The sequence below is a fragment of the Sinocyclocheilus grahami genome, unplaced genomic scaffold (genome assembly GCF_001515645.1).
Source record: "Sinocyclocheilus grahami isolate Dianchi unplaced genomic scaffold, SAMN03320097.WGS_v1.1 scaffold503.1, whole genome shotgun sequence".
Lineage (NCBI taxonomy): Eukaryota > Metazoa > Chordata > Actinopteri > Cypriniformes > Cyprinidae > Sinocyclocheilus > Sinocyclocheilus grahami.
Window position 1 is genome coordinate 719,313 of NW_015505682.1, and position 13,782 is coordinate 733,094.

The 13,782-nt window shown below is 36.0% G+C and overlaps 1 protein-coding gene across 2 annotated transcripts in view; it reads left to right on the top strand.

The window, feature by feature from the left end:
• The window catches only part of LOC107554492 (leucine zipper protein 2-like), a 109,249-nt gene that overhangs the window by 70,238 nt on the left and 25,229 nt on the right, over positions 1–13,782 (top strand). For both annotated transcript variants that reach the window (XM_016236999.1, XM_016236998.1), the window contains exons 4-5: positions 6,629–6,710; positions 10,610–10,672. In XM_016236999.1, coding sequence (XP_016092485.1) covers positions 6,629–6,710; positions 10,610–10,672 — 145 coding nt within the window. The remainder of the gene's footprint in view (positions 1–6,628; positions 6,711–10,609; positions 10,673–13,782) is intronic.

Below are 13,782 nucleotides of genomic sequence, written 5' to 3' on the forward strand. Positions count from 1 at the left end.
ACTTTATTTTGATTGTCTCCTAACAGACATTCTACTCACTATAAGTACTACAGGTGGGTGTTAGGAGTTCTGCTGAAATGATTTTACAATATATAGATTTTTAGGCCTGTCAGAGTTAATGTTGATTAGACTACAGGATTTAACAATATCTTTCTTTTTATATTGACAGTCTTGCTTGCAACAGTAAGAAAACAAATCTGCTTATAGTTGGCTGAAAAAAAATGCTAAATACTACTAACAGTTGATCTCGTCTTCCTTGTGACGTACACATTCAGTAATATTTTTGAGTGTATCTAATAAACGATTCTGTAATTCAGAGTATGTAGATGATATTAGCCAAAATAGGCCATGACTTTCCATTGACTGTGATAAAAAATGTACATATTTGAATTGAATTGAATGCTCATAAACATCAGAATGCTTCGATGTACAATTCTAGAAATGATCTGAATGAGAAAGGTTTAATATCTTTTTCTTTCAAGGCTTTGCATTCCATTATTCATAGTTTATGCTGATTGAAGAAAATGAAAATGAGGCTATAATGAGAATTAGTCAGATTTCCTCTCTCTGATCTCGCTGATGTTTCTCTAAGGAGGGAAACAGATGCTTTGGAACTGCCCCACCAAAGCACCATTCTCAAGACTTTACTGGTCTTTTCAGGCTTATTGTAAAAATCAGCATTATAGAAGGTGGTCATATCTTTATAGATGAACAGATCTGACAGTGTCAGCTTCATCTGCCATGTTGAATCCAAAAATAAACAGCTCAAACACTCACACACATATATACAATATTATAAAGCAAATAATCACAACCACTCTTTTTTTTTCTTCTCTACAGTCTCTTAAGAATGATGATGCTGTGCCCAAGAAAGATGTTCAGAAGATCCTGGAGCTCAGTCACAAGCAAAGGTAAAGCATTTTTTTTTCTCCACTGGACAATCTTTTGCGCTCTCTCCGCAGCTCCTCCCGAAGCAACTCTCACTGTGTCATTAACTCTCAGCCATTGATTGGAGCCATAGTACAAATGACTTACTTATGAAGATGCAATTCTAAGCAATATTGAGATTTAGAAGTATCACCAGCAAACTGAAGCAGGCATAACAAAGAACTGAACCTAACAGGGAGTATAAATGCACAGAATAAATAAGTGAACTAAACAGGAACAGATGAACAGAATTAACTAATGAGTAACCAAGGAGACTAAATATATAGTTCAGTCATGAAACTCTAGATGGCGCATTCTGACGGGGTGTTAACGTAACTGATGATATTCAAACAGTTAAACGACTTGGCACAAGCTGATTGGTTCATGCTGCAAATGCAGCCAATGAGCTTACTGCCTTGCATTTATATGGCTGGCTAGCATTCACTTGAGCTGTCCTACTACAACATTGTGAATATCGTTAACGGCAACAGCATGTACTTCAACTCTGTATTGAAATGTTAGTGAATATTATCAATAGCAGCAGTAGCAGAAGTTTTGTTGCGTTGGCCGTATCGCACTGCATACATTGCAGACCGCTTTACCTATTGTTAGGGGTCTATTGATTTGGTCATATTGTGCCGCTCGTGTCTGGCGTAGACACAATGTTAGAGTAAAATAGGCATTCGCCTAGCTACTCATATGCCTAATTAATTGAGCTCTCAGCAGTTCAGTCTTTTGTGCAGTAGTTGCAGCTTGCATAGGCATTCAGTCATCAAGATTTTTCTCAGCAGCATGCACAGCATTTCTATGTTGCAAATTTTAATTAACACCACAATTAATATAACTGCAGACAACTGCATTTAAATAATGTCACTGTAGTGTCTTGCTCAAGGCCATCTTGGAACGAGCCACGCATTTAGTAATGATGTGTTCATACAATGCAAACAGTATTGTTCTTAATATGCTATATAAATATTTTAAATTATCAAAATAAATGAGCAGCTGCTTCTGAGACAGAATTAGTCCTGGGCATATGACACCACAACTACAGGGTGTACAGTGATTTATTCTTTCGCCAAATGTTTTGTTAGCTTATTAATAAGTTAAAGGTAAGTATTTCCACTGCAGTAACGTTGATGAACGTTAATGGGGGAAAAAATAAATAAATAAATTGACAACTCTTGAATGACAAATTTTAAACTTATTTGCTCAGGCCGGCCGAGCCTGAGCCAGGTCGTTGCTGGGGGTTACTTCATCTATCAGCCTACAGTGTGATTCCTGTTTGTTAATGATACACACAGTGCGCGTTTCTACCTAGGTAAGTTTGCGTTATTGGCTCAGACACACATAGTTATTTAGGTCATTAGTTAAATTTTAACTCAGGTCACTAGTTTAAGCTATCTGGTCAACCGATCAGGTACACACAGCAATAGTGCACTAGTGTTAAGCCATTCGGCAAAGCCGGCCCAGGCTCTCATAGATAGCAAACACACTGTCTCATGGCTCTCCAGAGCAGCAGCAGTACATATGTCTTGGCAATAGATCTGCTTGTTCTGGGGGGGTTTATCTTTTATATTCCTTCTGCCTTATAGGGATGATTTTAAGCATATTATTGTATAGCGGCAGCATACATATTTAAATGTTTTGTTTCTTCTTCCAGCTTTGTTGGGGGGGTTATTTTATATGCTATTTGTGCAGCAGCAGCATGTCTTAAATACTCATGGCACCATATCACCATATGTATTGGGGAATTCAAGCAGGCAAACATAATATAATACAAATATAAGTATTTATATTTCATGTCAAATCGCATTTTATTATCATGTACACTACCATTCAAAATGTTGGGCTTAGTAAAAAAAATTTCCAAAGATAGTAATACTGTGAAATATTATTATATTTTTACAGCCATTGCCTCAGTCTTCAGGGGTCGTATTCACAAAACATTTTATCTTACCACTAAGAGCTCTCCTAAGAGTTTCATCTTATAAACCTATTGGCTGAGACCAACATTCACTAAGAAATTGGTAGAAATCTTAAATTAAGATAAAGTATACCACGTTTTGCCACATTCATATCAAGATTTTAAAATGTAGGCTAAGTGTCACTGAACAAGTACATGTTTAGCTAATTTTCAGCCTCTTACATGTCTGCATTTCATAAACAATTAGCAGATATGCATATACTGTGCACAATCTTTTAATTAACAGACTAGAATAATCATGGCTAGATGTTGTGCAAATGTAAAACAAAACTCAACACAAGAACAGCTTTTATTTCTTGCCCAACTTGTCCATGAAAAGGACATAAATTAAAGGGAAATTATCATTAAAGGTTTCTAAAATGTTTGCCGGCAATATTTGGTCTTAGTGGCTTAGGAGTCCTCTTGAATACCCCTAACTTCACAGATTTAGGAGCTGGTTTTAGTGCTAAAATGCTTTGTGAAATACTTTGTGAGTCCTAAAATGTTAGGAGCTACTTTTTGCCTTAAGATGTTTTGTGAATATGGCCCCTGCATGATCCTTCAGAAATCATTCTAAAACACTGATTTGGTGCTCAAGAAACTTTTTTGTTGTCATATCTATCTATCTATCTATCTATCTATCTATCTATCTATCTATCTATCTATCTATCTACTTGTTTATCGGGAATCTTTGATTAATGGAAAGTTCAAAAGAACATAATTTATTTGACCATTTCAATTTCGTCAATTTTTGTAAATTTAATGCTTGCTGAAATAACAACAACAACAACCATAATATTAATAATAATAAAGCAAATTACTAACACTAAACTTTTGAATGGTGGTGTAAATGTGCAACCTTGAGCCTTAATTATATTGAAGTAATTTAAATGTATCATTTAATTTTTATCATTTTCAATCATTTTCAAATGAGCAGCCCCAGAATATAAGGGGGAAAAAAACCTAATATACTGCATTTTCATTTTTAAAAAGTTTGGTGACAAGTACCTCAGCCCATGTGGTGTTTCAGTCAACTTTAGATGAAATGAACTGTGAAGGAAAGAGTGCTCTGAGAGACTCTTTAATGAATTACTCATTCTCACACACCAACATCAGTGATTAGAGACTGTTAGCAACTGTTTACATGCGTACGGCTGTAGACAGATGCTCTGCCATTTGTCGTATACATCTAAGGCTCTCTCAGCAACTGTTATTTCCCAGTTTTAAGAGCAACAGGGTTATTTAACACCGCTTTTATGACCGTCTCTGTTTAAACCAGGTTAAATTGTCATGGGTTTTCAGTGATAGAAAACTACAGAGCACTCCAAAACACTTGTGGTGGCATCATGGCAACAGAGTGGATCCATCAAGGTTCAACCATGTTGGCTGCAGAGAGTTAGTGACAGAATTCAATTTCCCCCAGTGCCAGGTGTGCGTAATGGCTTCTATTTTTAACCCCAATCAACAGCAGACAGATATTGAAATTCAGGGCAGATGTGCTGAAGTTTCTGACCTCCACTCTCTTGATTAAAATGACAATATAAGCACCTGGTAGAAAAATAAATGGGCAGACCATCCCATGGACATTTGTGATTACACAAGTCAGGAGAAATGGATGCTGTATTTCACCTGCAAGTATGCACAGGGTGATGTTTCTCCGAGGCTTAGTGCAGAGAAGATAGTGAGGTCCAAAAATCTGTGACTGAAAATCTGGGATTCAAAATCAAATATCAAAAATTAAAAAATAAATAAATAAAGTTTTAGGATTTTAAATAAATAAGAAATATTTCTGAGGTTTTTCCTTTTCACACAAATCGTAAATATAGGGGAAGGTTATTAGCAAATAAATACTTCTTTTCCAGCAGCTCCTTGCAGAATACTTCTAATGACCACAGAACACTTTTACCATAGTGCATGATTTAAATTACGACATTTTAACATTTGCATGATATGACCAGCTCCATATATATGGCTTTTTGGATGTAGTAACTTGCTCATTAGCTCACCTGGCACAGCACAGCACTTGCGATGCTGAGTCCTTTGAAACTCAAGTCATGGCACTCGATGAAAGAGCTCAAAGACTCGTAGAAGGAAGCTAAAACTGGCATTGTTGCTTCAGCAAATGGTACTTACAACAGCCAACATAATAAAACATTACTAGATTTACATTTGTGTGTTTTGGATACAACCAAACACATTTTTAGTGCCACTAACTGGACATTTCACTTTTAAGTTTGCTGTGAAATATGCAAAAACTAAAATAATCATTTTTGCAGAGATTGTGCCGTTGATTTCCGATTCTTCACTATTTCTAGCAAAAGGGGTTAAATACAGAAAACCCCTGGAATTCTGTTAACTTAAATTCTACTTTTCATTCAAATTGTTGTCATAATCATGTAAAGCACTGGTAGTCTCAGACATCTGGGTCCCACTTTATGTCAGAATATTTCTTTTAGAACTCACATGCCGATATAAGTGAGTCATTTAACAAGCAAGAATAAGTATGGCTCTTATGTCTCTTTAAACTAAAAATAAACTTTAAAATGAGGCTGCAAGCAGCAATTAATAGAATCCAGTGGGCATAAAAAGCCATCATAAAGTAGATGAAAGAGAAAAGGCCTTGACCTAAATGGTGCACTTGGTACAGGCTTGCAGTTGTGTGACCATCACATGTCTGTGTCTGTTAAATCTGTTTAGGCTGTCCTTTTTGTCATGTCATTTTTTCAAGTGTCCTCATGAGTATAATCCTTGTGGCTGCTATGTAGTGCCCTTTTGACAAGCTTACATTTTGATTTCTAGATCCATCAACTCCAATCGTATTACATTTTGTAAACATATGAAAGCCATTTCCAAAGATGGCATGTCAGAAATCTCATTTGATCAATTGGATGAGCCGTTCTCAAGAAGCATTTAGCCTCTGGTTTTGCCTGAAATGTCAAATACTGAAAACATATCTTAATTGTGGAACTTGGTGGTCCTTGAGGAAAATTTGTTTCCTATAAGGAGAGTGGCTCTCATGTGAAATATTAAGTCTTGAGCTCAAACAGTGTAGTGGGGCTGATGTTATGAATATTGCAAATTTATCCACTAGTTGCTAGGCAACCATACATCCCATCCATCCTAAAATTACAGAGAATGCAATTAGCCTGGACCCCGCATGCATGCAAAGTTAGGTGAGTTTTCACCATAGGGACAAAAAGTTTGTTTATAACAAGCTTGCCCCTTCATCCTTGCTTATTTATCTTCAATTATTTATTTAATTATTTAATTTATTTCAAGAATGTTTGAAAGACCAAATACAATTGTTGCTTGTTTCTTTTCCTGCTGAGCATTTAGTGAACAACAACTCCAAGATTATAGTGAACTGTCTATTAGAAAATGTAGTAAATTTGAGTTTTAAACAACGCAGTGCATCTGATTAAATCATTTCTCATTCTAAAGAACAAAACAGCTAGTGTACAGTGTGTGGGCAAACCCTGCATAATATGATAGGGTGTATTAATTTACATATTTGTCATGGGCCTGTATTTATAGACATTGTTCAGTGATTTGTAATCAGTTTTGGTTTATGAATTTGTGTGTCTTCATGTTCAGAAATTGCATTGTATGTGTTTTAGAATGTAAATATCAGACATGTAAGTTAAAAGCAAACCCTTGGAGTGGCCGCTGTGATCACTATTCCCCTGTGCACTCTTATTCACTGTTTTCTATTTGTTTTTCTTTCTCTCTCATTCACAGGGATGAGATGAAGTCACTCCAGGCAGCTCTGCAGAAACAACTGGATGATGCAGCTGAACGCGCAGAGAAACAGCAGGCCACCGTGAGACCCTTTACACTGATGTGTTAAACTGTACAAATACAGTCCAGTCAAACTACTAACCACATAAACTTGGCCTTTGGGGACTGTCTCAAAATACTAATGATAATTGCCTATAGCATTTTGCCACTCACTTGTTTTCTGACAAAATCATTGGTTTTATTTGTCCATGGGTGATTCTTCGGTTACACTCTTAAAAATAAAGGTTCAACAGGGAGTTTTCACAGTGATGCTATAGAAGAACCATTTTAGCTTCCCCAAAAAAAGAACCGTTCAGCAAATAGTACTTAAAATGACCTTTTTAAAAGTCTAAAGAATCTTTTTCCACCATTAAAAAAATCCTTTGTGGAATGGAAAGGTTCCATGAATGTTAAAGGTCCCATGGCATGAAAATGTCACTTTATGAGGTTTTTTAACATTAATATGAGCTCCCCTAGCCTGCCTATGGTTCCCCAGTGGCTAGAAATGGCGATAGGTGTAAACCGAGCCCTGGGTATCCTGCTTCACCTTTGAGAAAATGAAAGCTCATATGGCCCAATCTGGAAGCTTCCCTTTGTCGTCATACGGGGAAAGGTTACCTCCCCTTTCTCTGCTTTGCCCGCCCAGAGAATTTGGCCCGCCCATGAGAAAATGAGCTACTACCGTGCGAGGCGAGGCAATATTTTTTTTTCCTCGAGAGACATCATGGCTTGCAAACGAGCGAAGCACCTTGCCCCGCCTTTCTCCTCCTCATTAGCATTTAAAGCTACAGACACAGAAATGGCACATCCTAAGGAAAGCTCATTGTGGGACTAGCTCGTAGTGGCTGAAATTCTGCACCAAGGCTGAATTTCGGGAAAGAGACTTCAGATACAGTACTAGGGACCACTTAGGCCTATATAAAAGCATCCAAAAAGCAGCATGTCATGGGACCTTTAAATGTTTTTCTTGGAACCATCATTGCCTGTAAAGAAGCATAATTTTTTTTAAAGTGTAGGGGCACATTTGAATGCTTGAAATCTTCAAAGAAAAGGATGCTTCTCTACCCTATTTTAAAACACACAAATTGTACGTAAAAGTTAATTGAAAATAGGATTGTACGTTTTAAAATAGTACTTGAATATTTAGTAAATGAAGTAAATGAATATTTCAACACCCTTAAAATGGGGAAAAAGAAATTAAAGAGTAACAAAAAAAGTTTTCCCCTTAAAACTAGAATGACTAATTAGACAAAAAAATAAGCTTTTCTTTGAAACTATACTATAGGTTAGTACAGAAAGAGGGTAATTTAGGTTTGTTATTGCTGCTTTAAAGCACAATTGGACTAAATATCATGGTTTCATTCATTCTGCTGTCACCACTGCACCCTCTTTACATACTGGAAAACACTGGAATCCTCATTAAAGTCACTGCGATGACATGGAGGGGCCAGAGAGAGTCTTTTCTATTTTAGGCATTTACCTTTAGGTCTGGAAGAGTTATGTTACAGTAATTATGGAAAACTGTAGGAAGCACCTTGCTGACTCTGGAGGAGATACACAATTATCTGCATGCAACTTTTCTTGTTTCATCTCTGTGTGTGGCTGCGCGCATACTGCGGGGGATAGAGGCACAGGGGCTCGTGTTTGGAATGAGAATGAATCGCTGAGAATTAGCATTTCACCAGCTCTGGCCATTCTTTCCATTCTGTGAACAGTTCACCACCAATTGACACCAATTACAGATAGCAAAGCCGATTCACAACCCCACATATATTCACAAGCTGCAACAATGTGGCCGTTCTGTCCGGGGAATGTTAACATTTTACACTGCTGTTGAAACGCCCCAATGAGCTGTGACCTTTTGTTTGCCTGTAAGTGTCTTTTTATAACAACCTTTACATTATCTAGCTATTATGTTGATCCGTTAGCATAATCCTGAGACCAAACTGTTTTGGTAAGAAGAATAAAGGCCATATCAGCTTATTAAAACTGCATATTCAAAACTCATGCGATAGAGAGAGTTTTAGCTTCTTAAAGGAAAAGATCTTCTTAAAATGAAAAATCTTTCATCATTTATTTTCATGTTTTGCAGAAGAAAATCAATGACACGAGGCTTCAAAACATGAAATAAGATATTTTGAAAAATGTGTTAGTGTTTTTTGGTCCATACAATGACTGGTGCAGTGTTGTTTTGGACCCACTCCCCTGGACAAAAATATCCTTTAACATATCTACCTCCTTCAATGAATATATCACCCACAAATGAAAACATAATCAGATACATAAGATATTTTTTGTCAATACAATAGAAGTCAATGTTAACTAAAACTGTTTGGTTACCAACATTCTTCAAAATGCCGCCTTTTGTGTTTCACAGAAGAAAGAAAGTCATACAGGTTTGGAAAGGCATGAGAGTAAATTATGACAGAATTTTCAGTCACACTTTATTTTAAGGTCCAATTCTCGCCATTAACAAACCATTAACTATGACTTTTACCTCAATGAACTCCTAATTTGATGCTTATGAATAGTTAGTAAGGTAGTTGTTAAGTTTAGGTATTGGGTAAGATTAGGGATGTAGAATATGGTTGTGCAGAATATGTGCTTTATAAGTATTAATAAACAGCCAATAGGCATACTATAAAGCAACTAGTTAATAGTGAGAATTGATTGTTGTGAGAAGTGTTACCGAATTAAAATTTATGGGTGAACTCTTATTTAAGATTAATTTAGAAACTCCTAAAAACCTTTGACTTATTTGACCAGTCAAAACATGCTTAGTCAAGACATTCCCTAAATTTATACTCAGATTGCATATGGTCTGCAGACAAAGCCATGTGGAACCAGGAAATGAGGAACAAGACATTATTCTATTGTAATCCAAAAAACCAAGATTGCAAAAAATATCTATGCATTGACTGCAGTATATCAATATGTGAGCTTGTGGACTGAATTACATTAAAGTGCTAATCGGAATGAATACACCCGCAGGTACGCTGCTGCCGTATTGTCTGGAACCGCACACAGCTGCTCGACCTCAGTATTTAGATGTGTTGTTATTTTTCCACAGTGTCTGCCATGGCTGGAGGCAAGAGAGAGAGAATGAGAGTTGAGGTAGTTTGACATTCAGGGCTGAGCTGGGTGAATAAGGAATAAGGAGCAATAGTGGAACGTTCTATTTGATTGGAGCTGTGGTTCACCCTCAGGGCTGTAAACACTTCTGATTCTTTTTTGGTTATTTGTACCATGCTCTGGATTGTTTTGGGAAACCTTCGCTTTCACATTTGTATTCCATATAGGCTCGTGTTGAAATATTTTTATATGGTTCTCTTTTCATTTGAGTTCAGTTCACCAGGGGTGAACATGATTGAGGTTTTCATGAATTTACATTGCAGTCATACACAACAAATGTACAGTAAGATCTGATCTACCCTTGCTATTCAATTTCATTCTTTCTTTAATATTTTAATCTGTAAACCCCCAAATCAAGCCTGCAAAACAAATAATAAATACAATGAATAAAAAGGTATATACAGCTCAGAATAATCTAATAAATTGAATTACAAAGATAACTGTGCAGTTGTATTTATGTACGTACTGTACATTACTGTGCAAAAGTAAAGCAGTTTAAAGCATTTAATACGTTTATTCATCAAGGATACATTAAATTGATTCTTTAGTTATTTTGAACTTTGTTGAATAAAGTAGAGAAACAGTTATTTAGATAGAAAACTGTCATTTTAATTTGGTTTTGCTGTATTTTTGTAGACTTCAAAAACATAAAATTTTGCCAACCCCAAATTTTTGAACAGTAGTGTATATTTAACAGCATACGTCATTCTTCCTTAAATTAGATCATCATGCACAATTTATGATGCTTTTTTTCTGTACAGAATGCTGCTGGGGCTTTAATATGCAAAATGTTTCCCCTTTTCCATGCAGATAAAGTTCTTAAAGATGGAGATGGAAAAGAAGACCAAAATCATCAAAGACCTTCAGCAAGAGGTACTGAACACTTTTTTATTATTATTAATGTATTAATTCCTCAGAACATCAAAGAAATATACTTTCTTAATTTTTAATAGTAGCATTTACAGGATATGTGAGATTAAATGTGAAATAAAATAAAACAATATTAAATGCTTTCATTCATCAAAGAAGAGAACAATCACCAGCCACTGCAGTTTCTTTTTGCCAACGACTGTTTGTAAATTAATGGAGAAAATGTAGAAATGGCATGATAGTTTTTCTCAATAGAGATTTATGTTCTAACTACTGCAATATTCAGTGTTATTCAAGGTAAAGTCTACAGTGGTGCAGCGAATCAGCTCAATGGGGAAATATGAATAATCCGTCATTACTAGTTATGATTATTTATAAATATTTAGATCCGCTGTAAGTATTCACTTGACGTCTCAGTGTCAGCTGTCTGTCAATTCTAAGAATGTTACTTTCCTGTTTAAGGAAAATAACTTTCTCATTGTACAATACTACTCAGAGCATGTAGCAAAAATCTGCATGATTAGGGACTCCAGTTATGAGCAAACAATGAACAACCTCAAGTGTGATACAAGTAAGACTTTATTAACTACGTAAACACTTGAAACTAGTCTAAAACACACACACACACACACACACACACACACACATACATACAGATGGCTTAATGTGTAAAATGTGTTAAAGCTTAAGCAGTAAAGAGAAAAGAAATAAAGCATGAAGTTATGGTAAAAATTTATATTCAGCAGATCTACAGCCTGAAGGAAACATCAGTTTCTTAGTTCAAACACACCTTTGTAAAAGGTGCAAATTATACTTAATGTATCACTTAAAAAGACTTAAGTTTGATACTTGCACGTCTTGTCTGTCTGAAAGAGAGTCTTGATGCAATCTGAAGGCTCAAGTTGGTCTTTGCTGAAGGATCTTGAAGTGGAAAGACTAGGCCGAAGCCTGGCACAAGCTTAGGTTGGGTTCTTGAGAACTCTTAGCTCTGCTTCTTGGAGTTTCTGCATCTGAAAACTTCTTCTCAGTAACTCTGATCTTATGATCTTTTAAATTGTGAGGATGTCCAACTCTTCAGGAGGCGAGTGAGCCAATGAGAAAATGTACCTTCTGAGGGAAAGTTTACGATCCTTTGTCCTCAGGCATATGTTTTGCATATGGACTTTGATTGGATGTTGATGAAGAAACTATTAAAGATTCTGGTAACACTAATACCTTCCAGAGGTATCAACATATAATATAAATGAACATTTAGACCATTAAAAATCTAGACGAAAGATACCAAACATGGCATACCTGTGATCTCTGTTAACAATAGTATGCAATTCTAAAATGTTCATTTAAAAGAGTTCGTATCAATACATAAGCAAAACACTATAAGAGGAAAAATTGAGATGGGGAAAATTGGGTACATGTCCCTACATTTCTCAAGTGGTTATGTATATCTAGAGGGAGATAGATAGAATTAGGATGGACTGTATAGTGCAAGGGTACGTTTGTCTGTTTCAAAGTGAAATTAGATTGAAAACTCTACATTCCTTTGAGTTGTAAAACAATCTTATCTTGATGTGTGTCTTTGTTACCACCGTAACCAGAGGCCTGGTTCTCCCTACCACATATTTTGCTTGTTGGGGAGGGGTATTGTCCACTATTTGTTAAATATAACAAATACTCATGTGTCTGATCCACCTCAATCATTACAGTGGAATGGCCTTTAATTGAACATAAAATGGAAAGTCCCTTAGTTCAACTGAAGTCAAGCCATAGATGATGACAGCATAATAACTATTTAATTTGTTAAAGTAATGGTTGTATCACTTACCGTGGCTGAGTGAATTTTGCTTATCACTCAATTTAGCTTTATAGTTTTACTAAATAGGGAATGAAAAGGTAATGCAAGATTTAAAGTGATAGTTCAACCAGAAATGAAAATTTGGTCACCATTTACTCCCCCTTATGTTGATCTAAACCTATATAATAACAACTGGACGCCACTGGCTTTCATTGTATGGACTAAAAACAGCTTATTTTATGTTCCATATGTCATACAGGTTTGGAACAACATGAGGCTGAATAAATGGTGACAGAAGTCTCATTTTTGGGTGAACTGTCCCTTTAAGGCTATGAGTTTTTTCATGGTTGTTGTTTGAAGTGACTTGACTGCACTGTGCCCTATCTGCTTGGATGGATCCTTGTGTCATTGCAGTCTTCAAACACACCTTTGTAAAAGGTGCAAATTATACTTAATGTATCACTTAAAAAGACTTAAGTTTGATACTTGCACGTCTTGTCTGTCTGAAAGAGAGTCTTGATGCAATCTGAAGGCTCAAGTTGGTCTTTGCTGAAGGATCTTGAAGTGGAAAGACTAGGCCGAAGCCTGGCACAAGCTTAGGTTGGGTTCTTGAGAACTCTTAGCTCTGCTTCTTGGAGTTTCTGCATCTGAAAACTTCTTCTCAGTAACTCTGATCTTATGATCTTTTAAATTGTGAGGATGTCCCACTCTTCAGGAGGCGAGTGAGCCAATGAGAAAATGTACCTTCTGAGGGAAAGTTTACGATCCTTTGTCCTCAGGCATATGTTTTGCATATGGACTTTGATTGGATGTTGATGAAGAAACTATTAAAGATTCTGGTAACACTAATACCTTCCAGAGGTATCAACATATAATATAAATGAACATTTAGACCATTAAAAATCTAGACGAAAGATACCAAACATGGCATACCTGTGATCTCTGTTAACAATAGTATGCAATTCTAAAATGTTCATTTAAAAGAGTTCGTATCAATACATAAGCAAAACACTATAAGAGGAAAAATTGAGATGGGGAAAATTGGGTACATGTCCCTACATTTCTCAAGTGGTTATGTATATCTAGAGGGAGATAGATAGAATTAGGATGGACTGTATAGTGCAAGGGTACGTTTGTCTGTTTCAAAGTGAAATTAGATTGAAAACTCTACATTCCTTTGAGTTGTAAAACAATCTTATCTTGATGTATCAATACATAAGCAAAACACTATAAGAGGAAAAATTGAGATGGGGAAAATTGGGTACATGTCCCTACATTTCTCAAGTGGTTATGTATATCTAGAGGGAGATAGATAGAATTA